The sequence below is a fragment of the Salmo salar genome, chromosome 03 (assembly GCF_965601325.2).
Source record: "Salmo salar chromosome 03, fSalSal1, whole genome shotgun sequence".
In the NCBI taxonomy this organism is placed as follows: domain Eukaryota; kingdom Metazoa; phylum Chordata; class Actinopteri; order Salmoniformes; family Salmonidae; genus Salmo; species Salmo salar.
The window spans coordinates 58,568,267-58,590,601 of record NC_138293.1 but is presented as its reverse complement, the minus strand read 5'-3'; the positions used below and the strand labels follow the sequence as shown (position 1 = coordinate 58,590,601).

At 41.9% G+C, this 22,335-nt stretch overlaps 1 protein-coding gene across 1 annotated transcript in view; it reads right to left on the bottom strand.

The window, feature by feature from the left end:
* LOC106600863 (integrin alpha-3) overlaps nucleotides 1-18,983 on the bottom strand; it is a 37,877-nt gene extending 18,894 nt beyond the window's left edge. The window contains exon 1 of the mRNA XM_045714988.2: nucleotides 18,430-18,983. Coding sequence (XP_045570944.1) covers nucleotides 18,430-18,629 — 200 coding nt within the window. The 5' untranslated portion in view covers nucleotides 18,630-18,983. The remainder of the gene's footprint in view (nucleotides 1-18,429) is intronic.
* Nucleotides 18,984-22,335: the final 3,352 nt, after the last annotated feature.

Below are 22,335 nucleotides of genomic sequence, written 5' to 3'. Positions count from 1 at the left end.
GCAGTTCTGAGGGCAAAAGGAGGTGAAACTCAATATTTGGAATGTGTTGTACTCTCAATGTATATTGAATACATGTGAACATATAGTTTCACATGTGAACAGCTGAACTCACGTGTCTCTTGTTTTCACATGAACATTTCAGCTCAATTTGTGAAAACAGTTATTTCGCATGTGAAATTTCACGTTTTTTTTGTAAGGGAACTAATGAAATGGTATCGGGGTTTTAAGGTAGGTGATACGCTGTTGAGTTAAATGTGTTATAAAAAAGATGTACAAATCTTTAATCAATGACAATATGATCGCATTTGACATGATCACTTAGTACTGACTTTTCAATATGACCTCACCTGGGATTTGAACTCACAACCTCTGGATTACAGTGATCTTTCAGCTGCTCGTACACATTCATTCCTTATAACATATCTCTGCACTTGGAGAAAGAGTGTTATCTGCCCTGCTATTTTAGTTATCAGTTAATCTTACTATTCTCTCATCGTTGATTTCATTGACTTATCTTAGCAATTCAAGGGTTTTCTGTATAGTTGTCTAGGGGCGTATTACTCCTGAATCACTATGATAAATATAATAGTTTTTCTTGGGCGTATTATACAAAGTCCAAAGTGTATGAATACAGGAGCAATCAGTCACTGACACATAAATAGTGGCATAGCAGGAAGATCAGAATGCTGTGAAGCAGGAGGTTGAGAGTTCAAATCCCAGGTGAGGACATATTGTATAATAATTACTATATAAATAAATAAACATACACAATGTAGTCATACGTAAGTGGAAAACACTGTGGCTACTTCGGGACATCCTACCACCTTTTTGTTTGCAGGGCATCATGTGAAAGTTTAAATCCACATGTGAAAGGTTATGTGAAATATCATCACATGTGAAGTGTTCCAAAACGAAATGGTTTCACATGCGAAATCATGTGTTTTTTCCCCATAAGGGTTATGCCCAATTGCCCACTGAACATACCTCGTACGCAATTGCATAGCCAGCCTGCCTTCTTCCCTGCTATATGACATTACATGCTTGGACAGGCTGCTTCGCTTGCTTGGATTGTTAGGATATCATCCGTGTTTGTGATAGGGGGGAATCTGAATTCTCTGGTTCGATTCTGATAGTTTAATTTACAATTGTTTAAGTAGAGCTCTTATCAACATTCTACTATTTGAGTACACCGGATTTAAACCTACTCAAGTCAGTGGCTGTTATCATGGGAATGACTGAGCCTTTGTGGGTTGGGTTGGGTATAAACAACATGAGCCTTGTTTGAAAAGACTGAAAGCCAAAGGTGCTAAATTCCTTTAATTCGCATAGCCTAACCTTTTTAACGATGTCTTTGTCATGAGCAGTTAACAAAAGACACATTACCAAACCCCTTAAGCAAACACACTCATTCATGTAATAGAAACAGCGAGAGTGCATTCACTTGTGCTACTGCAGGCAACGTTGTGGGCGACTGAAATGAGAGAAGCATAAAGGTCTCCGATTGAGTTGCATTGGCTCGGCTGCATGGGAACTCAAGGTAAGACACGTCACAATCCCTTAATTCACTTTATCTCTGAATCTCAAGCCAAATCCTTCAGCGATGAGGTGGGAAATCAGGGATAAAGGGGAAGATATGGCACAGTTCATAGTCAGGCTATGTGTAAGCACAGGTACTATAGACCTACTCTGCACACACACACACACACACACACACCTCCTAGTCCTAACCATCCCATACTGTACAAAGGTCACTAATGACAACGCTCAGGGGGGAGAGTTGGCAAAGTAGAGTAAATAAATGACTAAGATATCTACATGAACACTAGATATCGTGAAAAGGCATGCCCAGTAATAAGAAGTTCACTTTTTTTTTAGGGGTGGTGTTTCTTAAGGCATAAGCTCTGCTGGGTTTGAATGCACTTCACTTTGCAGCGCAAGACTCACTTCAATGAACTCTCAATGTTGTGTGACTGGAAGCAAAGTCTATCTGTAAATGTCACAGGGTGAGAAAGCACTTCTGCCATCTTCCCAATAAGTGATTTTACACTGGAATCTCAATTTTGAATAATCCTCTCACAAAACCCCTAAATCCAAAGGACTGAGACAAGGGTTCGACCTCTTAGTAGCTTGGCAGGCCATCTTGGTGAGTAGTCCACTGAAAATTCCACCACACCTTTCCAAAGATGCTACTAAAAATGAGTAACCCACTTCTTGGCAATCAAAAGAACTAGTGGTTTAATAAGTAATAGAGAGAACAGAGGAAGCATAGCAACAGGACTTATGTAGCTGGCTGGTAGACAATCATTTCCTCTCCCATACTGGCCCAGTGCCCTGGCACACACAGTAAAATAGAAAAACAGACCACTACACCTGAGACAGGATGTGGCCGATGACCTCATAGTACATACTGGAACTTGTTTTAGTCTGTGGTGAATACCAGGACTATAGCCAGGTGGATGAAGTATTCAGAATGGACTTGATGATTTAACACTTGGTCAGTTTGCTGTGAAAAGTGAATGTCCAAGATTGACGTTCGTGGATGGTAATGTACTGTATCATCAACATTGGTTGTTGTGTTCCCTCTCTCACAAAGTAGTACTTTCCTGTGGCTCAGTTGGTAGAGCATGGTGTTTGCAACGCCAGCATGGTGTGTGTGACACCAGGGTTGTGGGTTTGATTCCCACGGGGGGCCAGTACAAAAAAAAAATGCATGCAATGAAATGTATGCATTCACTACTGTAAGTTGCTCTTATCCAGAGCCTCTGCTAAATGACTAAAAATGTAAAAGTAGCTAATAGTTATCAACAATATGCTAACTTACGTGACCTGGTATTTTCAAACATGGTTTTGGGAAAAAGGCATGGGGTTATATATACAGTATTTCCTGTGAGGGAGAAAACTGAGGCCTGGCTTTGAAAGTGTAGCTAAACAACTGGCAACATGGGCGTGGCCTGAATACACAATGCAATATAAGATCACCATGGCGATAAGCTCCGGAACCTGCTGCACGGTCGTCAGCGACAGCTAGGCCTGACAGCGAGAAGGAAGTGAAACTGCCCGTAGAGAGAGACAACACGGACGGCTGATCACCATATTGTCCCCTGGCACGAATGCATCCACATGAGACTAAACATAGCACCTTTCTGTCAACGTGTAGGGCCACATCTAAAGACATTCACCACAATCAACAAGATTGGCTTCTTTAGGCATTCCAGTGTATTCAGTGTCCTGCACAGAGCAACACGGTTGAAGACATGAGATCAAGATCAATCTAAAACAGCAACTGGTTTACATGGCTTCCCACATGAATAAAGAATGATATCTTTAGCCTCACAGAGATTCTAAAAGAATGTAAATGTACTTATTAGAAAGTAATCAAAAATGTCCAGGAAAAATGCACTTTGAATTTTTATTAAGATATACCAAAAGGAACACAGAGTGCTGCAATCGTAAACGTTGAAGTAGCGTACGCCCCAACTGAAAACACAATGACATGTCATGTCCTGTTTTGTCTCCGCAAACAGAACAGCTCTAATCAGAGATATCACACACCCATCACATCACAGAGGGAAATGGAAAGAAAAGTGGCAGTGAAAATGACATCAGTCCGAACTTCAGAGAGATTATTCTGTAGCTTTCACAGACCTCACGTACACAGGCAGCAAACAGCAGTGTTTCCAGCAACACGGTGTTTCACACAGCTTTCAGGACAAGACAATGTTTTCTGCCTGTTGCCATGAAGCTACTCAAGCCTCATCCAAATGATGTTGGATAAACAGGGTATGCTTTGAAGATTGACATGTTGCTATTTGGAGGCAATACAGAGAGACAATCTGTGCCAAAATGTTTAAATGTACTTGATTGATACAAAGAAACAGTACATTTGTCACACGCAAAAAAAATATATACTTTCTAAGTGTCTGTTTATTAAAACAATTAAAACTGTAATCATTCACATTTGATGAAATCCTCCTTTTGTCTGTTTATTCTGCAACTTAGCGTGCACGGGTCCAAAAACAAACATGAACAAAAAGAGACAAGACGTGATTAGGTTACAGTACTGAGCAGCCACTGTAGGCAGAGGCCTAGCAAGCCAAGGCCTCTTTCTAACTCGTGTGTTAACTACTAGACAGACTAAATCAAGTCGGACAGCAGACGCGGCTGGAGTCCTGAATGAAACACAAGCCAGACGTGTATGTCTCATTCATTATGTGGAATTACCTGGTGTCGGAATCGACTCTCTTGAAAACAAATAGTACTCCCGGTCAGAACCGTTAACCTGACTATACGCCTCTGTCTGTCTGTCATGACGCACACACACACACACACACACACACACACACACACACACACACACACACCGCCCTAAGGTCATTTTAAATACTATCGACCAATAAAGACCAGTAATGAGCTGAATCCTTACCTTGTTGTTTTAACTGCCCTTTGCAAGTAATGTTTAAGCGACTTTTAAAATAAGCATGTTTAGTCTGTCAGATCTATAGGTCGTGTCTGATGTACCTGTAAACATGATGATTCACTAGTTGGCTGTTTTACCTCAAGGCACAAAAGGAGACAGAATTCAGGGGGACTCAATTATAAAACATACTTGTTGTGTTATCATTGTATTATCCGGTAACTCATAGTATTAAAACAATTATGAAATCAGTCGATCTCCTCAGACGACGGTAGATCAAAATGTCATAGCGAGGTATCTTGAGTGCAGAAAATCAACGAGCCACATGGTGACTAAATCACATGGTGTGAAGTAGCTCAGGTCTCTCACAGAGCTGTCAAATCAACAGCAGGTACAGCAGTGTTCATGGAAGTAACCCCGCTAATTCTACCCCTTGCGCTGACAGTCTGGAATTTATCACATCAAAGTGTCAGGTAACCCGACCCTGGACTTGGCTATTGTCCAGAGAAACAGATAAGACTGGAGTGGACTGTCAAGACTAGACTTCACGCAAAGACAGGACACGATCAATTGTCAGATGCTCAGAAATAAATCACGATTTCAATTTTAACATACTGTAGGCTACGTTCGAACGGATGAATCAATGAAACAATCATCACACAATACGCGAATACAATGAATAGGCCTAATAAAGAGTAGACAATAACAGCTAGCGCAGAAGTACAGACCAGGTGTGATGTAGGAGCACAATGAGACAGACCACTACAAAAACCACATCCCGGTATCTGATTAGCAGTCCACCAAAATGTTTTCATTATTTCAACCACCATATGGAGAAGTCATCGTCACGGTGCTGTGGGACAGGACAGGATACCCTATTACAGTCCAGACCTGGGTTCAAATACTATTTGAAATCTATCGATTACTTAAGAGTGCTTACTTAAGTCTTCCTGGAGAGCCATATGGGCGTGGTTTGCATTTTAGGGACTTTCTATTGTTTCCATGGCAAAGGGCAAGCTCAATCAAGTACAGCTAAAGTATTTGAAATGATTTCAAATCGTACCCAGGTCTGTTACAGAGTACAGCCAAGACCGGAAAGAATGGGTTACTATGAAGGAAATGGGTGATTTGTCTGCAGGACAAGAGGGCTGACAGTGTGGGTATAAAGCTTTCATTGACTAAAAAGTTTGCAGGGGTCACATTACTCCTCCACCGGAACCTTTTATGTCTGTGAGACCCGACAGTGGTGGAAGTGGAACGGAGTGTGTGAACGTTTTGACTGCTGTGGAAGTCTGGAATAAAACGTGGCATGCCAAATACAACCTTTGAACTCCCCACCTGGAGTTCGTTCTAAGGGGCGGTGTGTCTCTCACGTTCAGTTATGTCATGTTGGAAAGGAAGCTCTGGAGGACTCTCCAGATCCAATTTCCCCTTACATTTAGGAACCGACAAACTGGAGGACTCGGGAGCCTCTCGGTAAAGGGAGAATGTCAAGAATCTTTTTATTTAACCATTATTTTTAAAAGACCCCTGAGGTTCGAAATCCCTTTTTGTAAAGGCAACCTGGGATATTTACCCCACAGTAGACATATTGCCTACTAGTCAAACAACATCAGCCAACTGTATGACTTATTATCTCTGTTGCGGTTGATACAGTGAACGCGACCACAGAGGCCACCAAAAAGGAGCCTTTGAAACAGGGAGAATGTGAAGAATCTTTACTCCCACAGCAGACAGTCAAACAATGTCAGACATTTCAATGAGTTATGTCCCTTTCTGTCTGTTCTGGTTGATACAGCAAAACCGACCACGAAAGGTCTGCTTCCTATAACACTCAGAGCCGGAGCCCTGTCCATCCTCTTGAGTTACTATTATATAGTGCACTACTTTTGACCAGGGTGCAGTTTGGGGCGGAAGCCTAACTTGACAGGTGCTTCCTGTTGGAAGCACCTGTCGAATCTCTCCAGTTCATCCACAGAGCATTCAATGGGCACTTCACTTTTTATCCCCGTATTGGAAGGTAGACACTGGTATGGTGCTGGAAATAATGAATGTGAATTTAAAAACAGGTGAACTGTCCCTTCAACATTCATCTGCCTCTCATTATCTCCCTCTCATTAGCACCTGACACAGCGATGTTACAAACAGCCCACCTCAACCCGACTCAACCTGACCAAAGCAGGTTCAAGTGTAGTACTACACCACTTAGGATCATTAGCCCGTTAATTGATGTCAACACTGTCAGCCGTTTTAAATGTTCGTGGCTGTAATTACTATGCTATACTTTAGAGAAATTATCTGGTACCTTAAAACATAAGACAAATATGGGTAGGATTCAACAGCATGCAAGTATGGATTTGGTTTTGTCTCAAATGTATAGATAAGCATGAGCAAAAGAGTTGTCAAATCGCTCCACTTTGAGACCAACCAATTAAGTGAAACGGAGATAGGACTGCTGACGCTAGCATTAGTAATATCACCCATTAAAAAGGAAGTCATTGAGGGACAAGTATTTCAATCACCCAATCGTAATCAGGCTACAGGGAACCCTTTCATTCTGTGAGTAAATCACTCCCATTCACATCCCCTGGGGTCAAGGACCCAAGGGATTTCCTCCTCTGCACTTCCTGACATGACAGCACTGGTGACATGCAAGCATAATGGTATGTCCCTGACTTAAACCACCAAATCTTTAACCTGGACATTTTAGATGGGTGATTAATGCAAAAGTTAAAAAAATTGGTTTGGTCTATGCGTTAATTTTTGATGTCTTGAATCTTGTGATGATCATTTTTATAATCCTATATGTATAAAACATGTCCTAAAAAAAATATTAGAGCTTTGTGGGTTACACTGACTTGAGAAATCTGTCATTTGAGTCCAACTGGTCCTAACACAAATGTATACAGGCAAGAACATTTTACATTCAGTAGTCCATTGGCGATAGACTTGTGGGAGAGCAGTGACATTGTTAAACCAAAAAGGCAGCAGCCTACCAGCCTACGTACAGGACGTACAAGCTACTTCCCAGTCCTGAATTAAAACAGACAGTATTCAGTCAGCCAAATTCAGTCTGCCAATTTTACAGCAGGTTATTAGAGGGATCGACCACACCACATGTACTTTTCATCTGTGTCAGACGGTGCAGTTAATTGATATGGCGTGGGGGTTTACGTATGGATTCCCATTAAAAGCTCAATTCAATTAGTTGGAATAAAGGCGAGGAGAGAGAGAGAGAGAGGCAGGCTCAGCTGCCATAATGTGTTTAAGGTTCTCAAAGAGCCTCCATTGACATGCATGTCAACTCTTGTCCAGTTCAGATGAGGGTCTCAATGGTCACTGAATTAGAAAGCTTTATCACGATGGAAGTACAGATGAAGCAGTTCAGTTCAGTACAGTTCAGTATCAGTACAAGGGAGTTGAACTTCAAGACATGAAGCACTAAGACAAATGGTACACTTATGGTATATGCTATGTTATACAACGGGTAGGTCTAATCCTGAATGCTGATTGGTTAAAACCGCATTCCAGCCGGTGTCTATTCCACAAGTTACCACCGGCTAAATCTATGATGTTAAAATGTCTATTTACTCTGTTCCATCTGACTGCGCAATCCACTGTCTCATCAGACCAGCCAAGCAATTTATAAACTTGATCTCCACTATGAAAAGCATCTAGACATTATTTAACATTTCTTTTAGACTTCTGTCTGTCTCTCCGACATTTGCAACATTGTTTCAATATTCAAATTCTTTCTCGAGCTGTCCCATAGTAATGAACGTGTCGTGAGTCGGGGCGAGACAGACAGGCAGGCAGGCAGGCATCGTTTCTCAGCCAGTAGAAATCATGAGTCAGCTTGCATAATTTTTATGGATATATACAAAGAAATGTAAATTGAAAAAAGGTCAAATGCAACGAAGTGCAGCTATTTCGCAGTCTTTCCAGCTTCAGTTTGAAGTGATTGTGTTAGCGGTGTTGTTGGCTAGCTCCTCTGAACAACAGTGTCCTAAGGAGAGAGCACATTTTCTATGCCAGGTGAAATCGCGCCTCATTAGCTCATTGTTATGGATGTATTCAAATAAATGTCAATAGAAAACACTTAAATGCAAATGCTTATACTTTGTTGTTAGTCTGGCTGCTTTTTGACGTGACTGTAAGTTAGCCGTAGTTGGCTAGCTAGCAAGCAAGGGATAAGAACGTTGCCAGCCAGTATGGCAATGGAACATTGAGAACGAAAGACTGGGTCGCATCCATAGATACAGAACAAAAAGACTGAACAACTGGGTTGCGTCTCTGGCAGCCGAACCGATAGAACGAACGACCAACCGTCTTGGATACAAACCCTAGATTTGTGTCGGGACTATATCTTGTGGAAGGATTAAATAGTATGAATAAATTAATCAAAATAAAGTTAATGAAAATATGTCAGTCATTATTTGAATATGTTGGTAACCTGTTGTATAAAAGTGATAATGCACTCGAAGCCGGTGTTTAGAGGATATTGGCATGGTTTGCCAGCCCTTGACTCGGGCCTATGAACACCCGTGCCAATATATCCTCCAAACACCGACTTTCAGTGCATTATCACTTTAAATATCAAACTACAATATACACATCATTCATTCCACAGCTATAATAGCTGTTTATCATTTTAATTCATTAAAAGTGTATTAATAAAAAAATATTGTTTTATATAAAAACAGGTAAAAATGTATTCATAAATAATATATATACGAATAAATAACAGGTTAACACCATGTGCTAATGACTGCAACACATATTTCGCAACCATTCCTTAACTTTCATTAAAACAGTTGCAGTAGCAAATGGAGGGTTTTAGGAAACAAAAACAATGTTGCCTTACTGTTGTTAATACTGTACCTCTTCAACCAAATGGTTTGCTGGGATACAAAAACTGACGCAATAGCTGCTGTAACCTCTTTATATTGAATGGTTTGAAACAGTTAAGTTCTCATCATCTCTTTACAAGGATAGAGGTGTTGAAGCAGCTGGATCTGAGCCAAGCACAGTATTACCCTTTGCCCTGATGATTCCCTGTTGCATCATGAGGTATTCTAAACGCATTATTAATGCCTCGACACATTCATCTGAGGGTTGATTTGACTGTTATAATTCCTACAGTACTTCAGGTCAGCTTAACCAGCCATAAAAAGGCGCCAGACACCAGCAGCTTTCCTTGAAGGGAAGAACCAGCTCTAGGGTATCTTACTTCTCTCTTAGTCAGTCTTTAAAGCTGCAATATGTAACTTTTTGGGCGACGGACCAAATTCACATAGAAATGTGTGCTATAGGTCTGTCATTCTCATTGAAAGAAAGAACAGATCTACCGCTTCTTAGACTAGGTGTGTTATTTCTATGCTTCCCGTTCTTAAGTTTATTTTTGCATCTTTTACTTTCGGTTTTGTACACCAGCTTCAAACAGCTGAAAATACCGTATCTTGGGTTATGGAAAATATATTTCACAGCGGTTTATTTTTTATTCTCTATACTATACTTGCTTGTTTTGTCAAATAAACTGAAAATAGGCTAACTATTCTAATTTTAGCAACCAGGATATGGTGGAGCGATTTCTGCATAGTGCATCTTTGAGGAAGTCTCTCTGATTTTTGTCGGATATCTAATTGAATCACTATGATATAGGAAGAAAGAGGGAAGGGGACATACCAGTATACTGGCATAAGAGAGTAAGTCCATCACCTGGTGACTGAGTAAATAATATTGGAGAAACCGCTAACACTGTAACCCTCTTGTAAGACAAGAGTTGCTGTGTGTCACTTGACTTGAATCCAACATGGATCTGAGACTGGCTTGTCAGAACTGATCTTCTCTAATTAGAGCTGCATTCCAGTCGGAACCTGTGTGGGGACGACACTATTGATCAGCCTATTGATTCAGAGAACCAACTAGCTTCTGGAGCTGTCTGACAGATCGCCTAATGAGGAAATCTCCCTGAGTACCCCCAGCCATTCCACTTATTTGATGAATTCCATTACTAGCACACCTGATCGAATCCACAACTAATCACCAAGCCTTTCATCAGTTGAATCAGGTGTGCTAGGTGGTCTGGAATACATGAAATACATGGAGCGGCCGAGGGTACTCGAAGAGAGATTTGGGAAATAGTTTGTGCATGAAGTATAACACTTCTTCAGTCCCTTGGGCCTACACATCATATGACAATTGATAACACGGGCAGGACACACACACACATTTGAACACAAATATATACAAAGGATGGCGTGTAGGGGTATAACTGTAATTTCCCTGTACAGTAAGTGACCTTTCTAAGAGAAATAATTGGGTTACCAATGTATTGCCTCAGTTCTCTCTATTAAGAACTACTTGGCAGACCCCGGCTTTGCTTCTCAGTGCACTCATGATTTCATTCCCATCTACTGCAGCAAGATCCAGATTACTGTGCTTTATACAGGCTTCTCCAGGCTGTGTTGTGGCTTGTCTCTGAGGACATACCCTGCACATCCCCAACAAAACCCTCTAAACCCCACCAAATCACCCACACAAACACACACCAAACCCATAGGGCTATGCAACAGCAGCCCTACGAAGAAATAACCCGCAAGTGCTGCCTCAGAACCATTGGGTTGCCAAAAGTAAAACTCAGATCTGTGTTTTGGCCAGGGTTACACAAAACAACCTGCACACAATTTTAGTTGCAAATGGCAAGTAACATCACTTTTAGGGGCGACTTTGTCCAACACCATAACTAGGGCATGGAGTTTTTTTCCAGACCAGGAAACTGGACAGTAGTTTTTCCTGGTGAGGTCATATGGTCAGGAAAAACCTCCAGGCCCAGACAATAACAGCCCGGCCCCCAGGCCATGTGTTCTCATGTCTTCTCTGCAGACACTGAACAGCCGTTTCCTAGGGGACCATACAACAGGAACACAGTCCAAACTCTTCCTCCTGCCCTGACCAGCAACCAGGAAGCCTTCAGACAGACCCATCCATCCAGTCCACACCCCCCCCCGCCACACGCAGGGGGCCCTTAGGGCTAGGGTCATTTTCCTGACACTCTTGCCCTTAGATGGCCTATCATATAAAGAGAACACTTTGCATTTTCTCTCCCCATATCTCGTCTCAATATCATGGACACTTCTCTTTAAAGGGCTACTCGACTACGGTCATTTTGGTAAGTCATGTATGAAACCACTGTCCAGTGTCTTCCATAGATGGCATGGGCAACTACACAAGAATGTGTGGAGGAGACAAGCCATAAACGACAAAACAGCTCATCACATCTGTTAACAATACGGATGTTGCTGCTATGAACTCGTGAAAGACTCTGAGAGTCAGAGGTAACAACTAAAATGACAGAATGAGAGCAATAAAATAAATCACTGACAAGCTCAACCGAAGAAGAATACCGGCATAAATGCAACATTTTGAGGGGGGTGGGTGTTAGGGACATGAGCTAACATCATATTCTATAAAATCATAATGAATTGCATACGGCCCGTGCATCGTGTTTACTGGTTCAGCCCGACACCATAATTCATGTTAATATGGCTGAGATGTTTTTCCAAATGACTTAACTTGGCACAGTCTCATCACCCACTGAGGCTTTGCTGAAGACAACCCACAACTGAAGAAACACATACAAAAAATATTTGTTGACCTTGTTCACAATTTTTCAACTTCATATTTATAATCTCCCGCTACAAGATATGTGAAAATGGCTGGTTCCTATGTTTTGTGGAAAAAAAGATAAGTGTTTCCAATGACATCCTCGGTGTGCATCGTGATTTTAACCAATTATGAGTAAGCATTGCCAACTAATTGTCTACTAACTGGTTGATGAAGTCATTGGAAACACAAATCTTCCTCTATCTTTTTGACTACAAAACATAGAAACGTGGCATTTCCACAGATGTTGGGGTGGTGCTGGAGATGATGAATATGAAGTTGAAACATTTTGAAATGTCCCTTTAACAAAGCTCCTACTTGACTGAAAACTATCCACAGCCCTCCTTTTATGAGTAATTTTGAGGAAGATACGTGCGGCCTATAATTCAATTGTTCGCCCACATTTTGGAACATGCTTTGTGTCCGTGTCAAATGGGAGATTCTAAGTCAAATGGTCAGGATTGTGTGGGTAGTGATCACATTCATAGGCCTACAGTACACTATACAGAGTGGTTACGTACTTGTGCACCGCTTTACAGTTCAGTCATCGTAACAAGACATTATACACATAAAACACACATACAGATAGACACACAAAAGATACAGTGTCCTACATGTGTTTCTACCTAGATTCAAGCGCACAACAAAATCCTGAGGATGATGTTAGGTAAACTACTTGCCCTTTTCCCATTATGTTTGACCTCATATTGGACGTACTACACAGAGCTAGAGATGTTCAATCTTGGGACTCACCACATTTTCCCTACAATGCTGATGTCGGGCCTTTCAATCAAAACAGGATTGTGTTATGCCCAGCATCAGATCCCATTGTAATAAAAAGAAAACAGCCTGTATGTAAGACCTGCAGGCCTGTTGCATGACATGCCCCTATTGTGTAATCTGTGGCATGCCATCCGCCCTGAGGGAGAGAGGGGCTGGCATTATGAGCTAACCACCAGGCCTGTTGGGGCTACAGCAGAACAGCCTTAGCTAAGCATCTCCTCCTGCCATTATTACTGCAACCAGCCAGAGGATAAAGTGGAGGATTGCTAAAGCCAAGACCAGGCATCTTCCCAGGGGAATTATGCAAGAGGCAATTGTCTGAGTGCTGGGAGCAATTTTTATATGCATTTGAACAGTAACAGTGTCTGCATTTTAAGTAAATGTGCTTATTTGTGTGACTTACTAGGCTCATGTTGTGGGCAAGTCTGTGTAGGGTTTTCTAAATGTGTGAAATAAAGTAAGTACGCAAGTGAGTAAAAGAGTGTGTGTGTGTGTGTGTGTGTGTCTGCGTGCACAGGTGTGGCACACTCACTTCAACTCTCTCCTTGACCACACTCTGGCCACTCAAACACAGGTCAAATAAATCAAGGAACGTTTAACATGTAGTGATGTCACTACAAGGGCATCTGGTTTGTACCAGCCCATTGATTCCACAGAAACAGCAATGAAATTGATTTAAAAAAAAATACATGACACATCACCTTGTCCACTCTCAGGTCTCAGCGGAACTTTGTGGGCCATTAAAGGTGATTGGTGGCTTGTGGATGACGGGGGACAAACTCCCAGGAAGCCTATAATTACTCGTCCTTAACTAGGTTGAAGATGACAAGGTTAAGACAATGTAATAATTCCATGTGGCAGTGTTAGAAAACAAACTAATTCATTTTCGCAAACAGTTATGGGATATTACAATTCCGTTCTCTTAACCTTTGTCATCTTCAACCTAGGCTTTAGCTCAGCAGGCTAACAGAGTCTTGTGGTGCCACTGTGTTACATTTGGCTGAAAGCCTCTCTGATAAGATGTCGCCAAAGAGGATGGCTGATGTTTTACATGCTCCTATCCAACTGTGCTATTTTGTTAGTTTTTTTGTTTGTAATAAAAAAAAATTACAAATTTTTACATAATGTGGCTGCTACCGTCTCTTATGACTGAAAATAACTTCTGGACATCAGAACAGCGATTACTCACCACGAACTGGAAGAAGCTTTTTCCTTTAACGAGTCTGACGAGAAGGATATACTGCTATCTTGGGAACAAGCCCAAATCCCCGTAATTTGGGTGAAGAAAATATGGAGGATTAGAGGGCGCAGATCGGGCTGCCTTCTGAGAATCCGTAGGCGAGCGAGTAAACTCCCACTCTACTTTCAATCATTGGAAAATAAAATTGATGACCTACGATTATCCTACCAACGGGACATTCAAAACTGTAATATCTTATGTTTCACTGAGTCGTGGCTGAAGGACGACACAAATAATATAGAGCTGGCGGGATTTTCCATGCATCGGCAGAACAGAGAAAAAGCTACGTCTGGTAAGATGAGGGGTGGGTGTGTGTCTTTTTGTCAATAACGGCTGGTGTCGCGATGCCTGATATTAAAGAAGTCTCGAGGTACTGCTCGCCTGAGGTAGAGTACCTTATGATAAGCTGTAGACCACACTATCTACCAAGAAAGTTCTCATCTATATTATTTGTAGCTTTCTATTTACCACCACCGATGCTGGCACTAAGACCACACTCAACTAACTCTATAAGGCCATAAGCAAACAAGAAAAGGCTCATCCAGAAGTGGCGCTCCTAGTGGCCAGGGACTTTAATGCAGGCACCCTTAAATCAGTTTTACCAAATTTTTACCAGCATGTCACATATGCAACCAGAGGAAAAAAGAAACTCCAGACCATCTTTACGCCACACGCAGAGATGCATACAAAGCTCTCCGCCAACCTCCACTTGGCAAATCTGACCATAATTCTAACATCCTGATTCCTGATTACAAGCAAACATTAAAGCAGGAAGCACCAGTGACTCGCTCAATACAGAAGTGGTCAGATGACACGGATGCTACACTACAGGACTGTTTTGCAAGCACAGACTGGAATATATTCCGGGATTCATCCAATGGCATTGAGGAGTATACCACTTCAGTCATCGGCTTCATCTATAAGTGCATTGACAACGTTGTCCCCACAGTGACCGTATGTACGTACATATCCCAACCAGAAGTCATGGACTACTGGCAACATCCGCATCGAGCTAAAGGCTAGAGCTGCCGCTTCAAGGAGCGGGACACTAATCTGGGCTCTTATAAGAAATCCTGTTATACCCTCAGACGAACCATCAAGCCAAGCGTCAATAGAGGATTAAGATTGAATCCTACTTTACCGGCTCTGACGCTTGACGGATGTGGCATGGCTTGAAAACTATTATGGACTGCAAAGGGAAACCCAGACGCGAGGTGCCCAGTGACGCAAGCCTACCAGCTAAATGCCTTTTATGCTTGCTTCGAGGCAAGAAACACTGAAGCATGCACAAGAGCATCAGCTGTTCTGGATGACTATGTGATAACTCTCTCGGTAGCCAATGTGAGCAAGACCTTTAAACAGGTCAACATTCACAGATCTGCAGGGCCAGACGGATTACCAGGATGTGAACTCAAAGCATGTGCAGACAAACTGGAAAGTGTCTTCACTGACATTTTCAACCTTTCCCTGACCGAGTCTGTAATACCTACATGTTTCAAGCAGACCACCATAGTCCCTGTGCTCAAGGAAGCGAAGATAACCTGCCTAAATGATTACCGCCCCGTAGCACTCATGTCGGTAGCCATGCAGTGCTTTGAAAGGCTGGTAATGGCTCACATCCATAGCATCCTCCCGGATACCCTAGACCCACTCCAATTCGCATACCGTCCCAACAGATCCACAGATGACACAATCTCAATCGCACTCCACACTGCCCTTTCCCACCTGGACAAAAGGAACACCTATGTGAGAATGCTGTTCATTGACTACAGCTCAGCATTCAACATCATATGGCCCACGAAGCTCATCACTAAGCTAAGGACCCTGGGACTAAACACCTCCCTCTGCAACTGGATCCTGGAATTCCTGACGGGCCACCCCCAGGTGGTAAGGGTAGGTATCAACACATCTGCCACGCTGATCCTCAACACTGGGGCCCCTCAGGGGTATGTACTTAGTCCCCTCCTGTACTCTCTATTCACCCATGACTGCGTGGCCAAACACAACTCCAACACCATCATTAAGTTTGCTGACGACACAACAGTGGTAGGCCTGACCACCGACAACGATGAGACAGCCTGTAGGGAGGAGGTCAAAGAACTGGCAGCGTGGTGCCAGGACAACAACCTGTCCCTCAATGTGAGCAAGACAAAGGAGCTGATCGTGGACTAGAGGAAAAGGCGGGCAGAACAGGCCCCCCATTAACATCGACGGGGCTGTAGTGAAGTGGGTTGAGAGTTTCAAGTTCCTTGATGTCCTTGATCACCAATGAATTATGATGGTCCAAACACACCAAGACAGTCGTGAAGAGGGCACACACAAAACTTTTTTCCCCCTCAGCAGACTGAAAAGATGTGGCATGGGTCCCCAGATCCTCAAAAAGTTCTACAGCTGCACCATCGAGAGCATCCTAACCGATTGCATCACCGCCTGGTATGGCAACTGCTCGGAACCTGACCGTAAGGGTCTACAGAGGGTAGTGCGTGTGGCCCAGTACATCACTGGGGTCAAGCTTCCTGCCATCCAGGACCTATATAATAGGCAGTGTCAGAGGAAAGCCCATAAAAGTGTCAGAGAATCCAGTCACCCAAGTCATAGACTGTTTTGTCTGCTACCGCACGGCAAGCGGTACCGGAGCGCCAAGTCTAGGACCAAAAGGATCCTTAACAGCTTCTACACCCAAGCCAAACAATTAATCAAATAGCCACCGGACTACTTACATTGACCCCCCCATTTGTTTTGTACACCGCTGCTACTCACTGTCAATTATCTATACATAGTCACTTTACCCCTACCTACACGTACAAATTACCACAACTAACCTGTATCCCCGCACACTGACTCGGTACCGGTACCCCCTGTATATACCATCGTTATTGTTATGTTATTGTGTTACTTTTTATTATTTGACATTTTTTACTTTAGTTTATTTGGTAAATATTTTCTTAACTCTTCTTGAACTGCACTGTTGGTTAAGGGCTTGTAAGTAAGCATTTCACGGTAAGGTCTACACTTGTTGTATTCGGCCCATGTGACAAATAAAGTTAGATTTGATTTGAATTTGATGTTCTTCTAGGTCAGAGAACGCATTCCGATGTTCAGCTTTTGCCCACCAAAGAAAAGTCTGTGTTTTTATTGGGAAGCTCTAATCATTTTCCCCCGGGACATAAAGAGGCAAAAGGTTTAATGTAAAGTTTTGTGGTCCATTGGGGCATTTAAGAGAGGTAGTACCCAAAGGAGATGTATATCAAATACCCTCAATAAAACATCCAAAAAAAAATCTTAGTTACACAAATGTTTGTTCTCTGTGTACTTCTATCAGTTTGCATGGCCCCCAGCTACACTATCACCAAGACTGACCAATACTGGCAAACGTTTGTTGTTCCTTGCTCTCAAGACAACTACCATGATGAATGGTCACCCACCTCCATGAGCTGGTTGAGCCTCCTCTGTCAGACTGTGAGTCATGATTATTGTGTAGTTGAGACATGGAGATTAATCATTTACTGAACAGAATGAACCTAAACCACATCTTGCATGGGGATAAACTATATCCCCAGCAGCATATTTTTCTTGTTCCTGTTGCATGCTTAGGCCTGTGTGTGCAAATGTGTTGAATAAAATTGATTTGCAATGTTTATGATGGTATCATGGTTTATGTTATAAACTGCATGAATGTTCAAACCTCAAAATGTTTATACCCTGGTAAAACTCCAGTAGACATTTGAGATCCTAATGTGACATTTAGCCTGCATATAACAGTTTTCCAGAGCTAGACAGATTGAAGTGTTTGTTGGTGAACTTAAATCACGCAGAAGCTACAGCCAGGAATTTTACAGTAACTTACAGGCAGCTCAGTGGCAAGTACATTTCTGTATTTCATATTACACTACACCTACTGTAATATAAATATGGTATCAAAGAAAGTACTGTGTAACGACACAGTACAATGGCATAAAATTGACTGTATTATACTGTAAAAAAAGTAAATTCTACCGTAATCACAGTATTTTACTGGGATATGTGCAAGCAAGGGATATGTGCAAGCAGGATGGCTGCTAGGTAAAGTGTTTACACAGCATAATGTATGGTACTGTTTTCTGTGGGCTGGAATTACAGTACCATTCAAAATAAAGCAATTATTTCCCACTCGCAACATTCTCACAATAATACCCAAAATCATCTATAATTTACAGTTGTTTTCCGTTACAGTACTGAAAGGTAGTTTGACACCCACAGATGCAATGCCATATTATTTCCCTTGATCTTGCCTGTGCACATTCTAGAAAAGCAAAATTGATCAAATCTAACATTTGACAACACTTACAGGTATCTTTTCTCTCCCACCATCTGTTTGTGAAGTGCCACCGAGAACCCAAAGAGACTTCCCGGGGTCTTTCCTTCCTTGACAACAGGGAACCGCACATCCAGGTTGAACCCCTGAAGAATATGTGCTGTGCACAACAGGACAAGCAACAGGAGGTAGTAGGTATTCGTAGAGAACCGGAGTTGTTGAAAGATTGCCATGTGGAATTCCTTATTATATGTTCTTCTCTAACATCCGTTGTTCAAATGCAGAATTTGTTGTATTCTTTTTCAAATGACTTTCGAATCTTTCCCTCAAGTCAAATAACCGTGCGCACTGAGCAGCCCTCAACGAACTCTACCCTACCTCCCTCTGTCTCTCTCTCCGCTCCGCTCCGTTCTCTCTCCCTTCTGTCTTCAAATACATACAACCACATACGGCCGATTGAACCTCAAACGTGCTCACTGTACAGTGTACACATTAGTCATTCTTCCGGGTGTAGTGCGGTCATCATAAATTAAATCATTGGGAGGTTGTACCGAGATTAAATTGAGCGCGCGCGGGCACCTTGTCTGCACGACAGCTCAGCCTGGTCTCATACGCTAGACATTACATAGTAAACTTAAATCCGGACACTCAAATGATTATAAAATGTTATGTTTGGTATGGTTACATAAGACATACGACAGAATTCATGACACATCATACATTTAGCAAATTCGTAACATATTGCACGAATTGCAACATCGTAACATATCATAGGAAAAGGGGGATGGACATCCACAAATGAATACATACCATATGAAACATAATGTATCATGCTATTTGGAGTGTCGCAGATTTACATTTACTATGTTACGTCTACGCCTGAGTACAGGTTGGACAGCTCCAGACTACCAATAAAGCAATTGCAATTATGCATTGTCAGAATCGTTGCCAGACAGCATAGAGTAGCCTATTCTCTAGTCTAGACAGTGTATTATCCAAGTAGTGTTGGAGTTTAGAATATGATATGTAAGTGTGTCTATAGTGCCCCAAGGAGAAAGTGGTGATTGGAATAATCATGGAAGGAAGACAAATTGCGAAATAATAAAGTAAACATGCGCTTGAACCTTAACCTTCCTCTTCTGCAATACAGTTCATTTGCAGTTGGATACATGGAGTGTATGATCACTTTTGAATAATGCTGAACAACTGTTATAACAACACACACTGTTCTCACTGTCTATAGTAGTTGCAAAGTTTATGAGCAGAGTTCTATGATGTCATTAAGGAATACTCCCATATGACTTAATTAAGTTGATCTTTCTTAGAAGAATGCCATTTAATTTCACACAATAATGCTTGTAGTAGACAGTGTATGGCCCCAAGGCACATCTCTCTCGGTGAGGTTTCCCGTAGGAATGCTTTTGATGATGATGTCTGACTGAGTTACGGGTTCAAGAATTAGTTTCAGAATCACAAAGCCAGGTTATCGTTATCCTTCCTCTTGTTTTTTCCTTCAATAATTCACATTATCCCTCACTTCCTCTCCTCTCTATCCCTTCTATCTCTCAACCATTGTAGAAGTTTCCCACAGCCTTGTTCTGAGCAAGCCTTCGTCTGAGCAGGCACACCAGGCAGCAGCTGCTGTGACAGTTATTGCTGGCTGAAAAAGACGTTGATTTGACTTGAACGCACCTCTTACTTCGGAGTAGCATTTGTGAAATGGTTATGGGTGAGTAACAACCTAAAAAAATCAGGATGAATGAATCATCTTTCTGCCCGATATTGTATGTCACCTTTTCACCAAACTGATTCTGGGCTCTATGTTTGGCAGGTGTTAAACCAGTGCCATTGTCAAATGCACGATTGTTTGCAGTGGTGGAAAAAAGTACTCAAATGTCATACTTGAGTAAAAGTAAAGATACCTTCATAGAAAATGAGTCAAGTAAAAGTGAAAGTCACCCAGTAAAATACTACTTGAGTAAAATTCTAAAAGTATCTGGTTTAAAATGTACTTACTGTAAGTACAGTGGTGGAAAAAAATACTCACTTGAGTAAAATTAAAAAGTAAATGCTATACATCAAATTCCTTATATTACGCAAACCAGACACCACAAATTTCTTGTTTTTTTTACACCCCGATAAGTACACTTTAGCCAACTGGAGATGATTCTGGAAGGAGAGAATAAAGGGGTGGTAGGACTGCTGACAGCAGGGTATGTAAGGTCACAATACCACGTCGCAACACACATTTACACAAACGGCTCCAAAGACCCGGTGACAAGACACATCTCAGAAACTATATCCCAGATATACAGTTCACCCAGAAAAAATTGACTTACAGGATTCTACACCAAGCCATAACAGTCAACTTTCCTTGGGTCCCAGCTCACGTGGGGGTGCCTGGGAACGAGATGGCAGATGAAGGAGCCCTACATGACAACACCAACATCATAGATCCAAAGTCAAAATCAGGAAATTAAGTCACTCATCAGAATCAAAATAACAGACAAATGGCAAAAGGAATGGACAGAAGGAAGGAAGGAATATATATACACCATCCACTAACTGGTTTCAATCAGCAATAATTACAAAGGACTCAAGACGATCAGAAACCATAATCACCCGTCTACAAATAGGACACAATGGCCCCAATCACTCTCTCAAAAGTCCTGCAGCAAAAACTACAGATCAAATCCTCCTTCACTGTCAAACCTATGAACATCAAAGTCCAATTCTTAGAAGAACGATCACATCCCTGGGGAATAAGCTTCACCCTCTCCAACTTACTCAAAAGCTGTCCAGAAAAAAACTAATTCATTTAGCAATAAATTCCTTCCTCCATTCATATAATCTTGAGTGCAGAGTCTAGAACACCTCCATAGTATCATCACACCCCAGCCCAGTAGGTGGCGGTAGTGTACGAAATACTGGTATGCACACTGCCATAAAACCCCAATGAAGAAGAAGAAGTAAGAGCTAATCAAGAGTAAAGTTCCAAACAATGTCCATCCCTGTGTTCATAAAAAAAACTATTTATTCCTCTCTGAGTAACTCTACCAACTCACTTCCCTTCTATGTTACATATCAGTGGCACCAGACTCAAACAAAATCATGATTTGAGGGAGGAGTTTCTTAAAATAAAATCCCAACCAAACCCTTCTTATGCAAGTACTGTAGTAGGCCTATGTAATGAAACTCTGTCCTCTGTCCTGTACTGCAGTGATTGTTCCTATGACATCCGGGCGCTCTTATCAGTTCCTCCCACACTCTCCATCCCACCCAGGGACCCTAATAGGGGACGGACAGGAAACAGGAAGTGTAGACAGTGCCACGGTGCGCATTGGGTTATGTCCCAAATGGCACCCTATTCCATACATAATGCACAAAAGTAGTGCATAGGAAATAGGGTGCTATTTGGGACAGAGCCAGGGTGTCACGTTGATATTCAATGGGTCATTTTCCCAAAAGGGCAACAAAGATCTTATTCCGTACATTATACAGTACCAGCATTTGCAACTTGGCAGTTGTAAACTCTTAGCCTTTCACTACTGCAGGCTGAGGGAAGTGTTGTGGTTGCCGGAGAATTCCCCATACATCAGTCCTGAGTCAGTGCCAATCCTTCTTTGGAACTTGAAATGGTTTGAACTTTGAAGTACATAATGAAAGAGGGTGAGGCTCACTGCTCTTTGGTGTTAGTTCAATTCAAATCCTGTAATTGATTGATCCAATTACAAATAGTTATTCCAACGATGCAACATTATCAGGTTATAACCATTATGACTGTCTCTAAGTAGAGGACAATGTCTCAACCTAATGTCCACAAAAATGGACTATACAAACTGTGGCCTCATGTTATTTTCATGTTTCAACGCTTACAACAGGCAATCACATGTACCTCACAACCAAATCACTGCTTGTTATATTCCAACAATGTTTGCT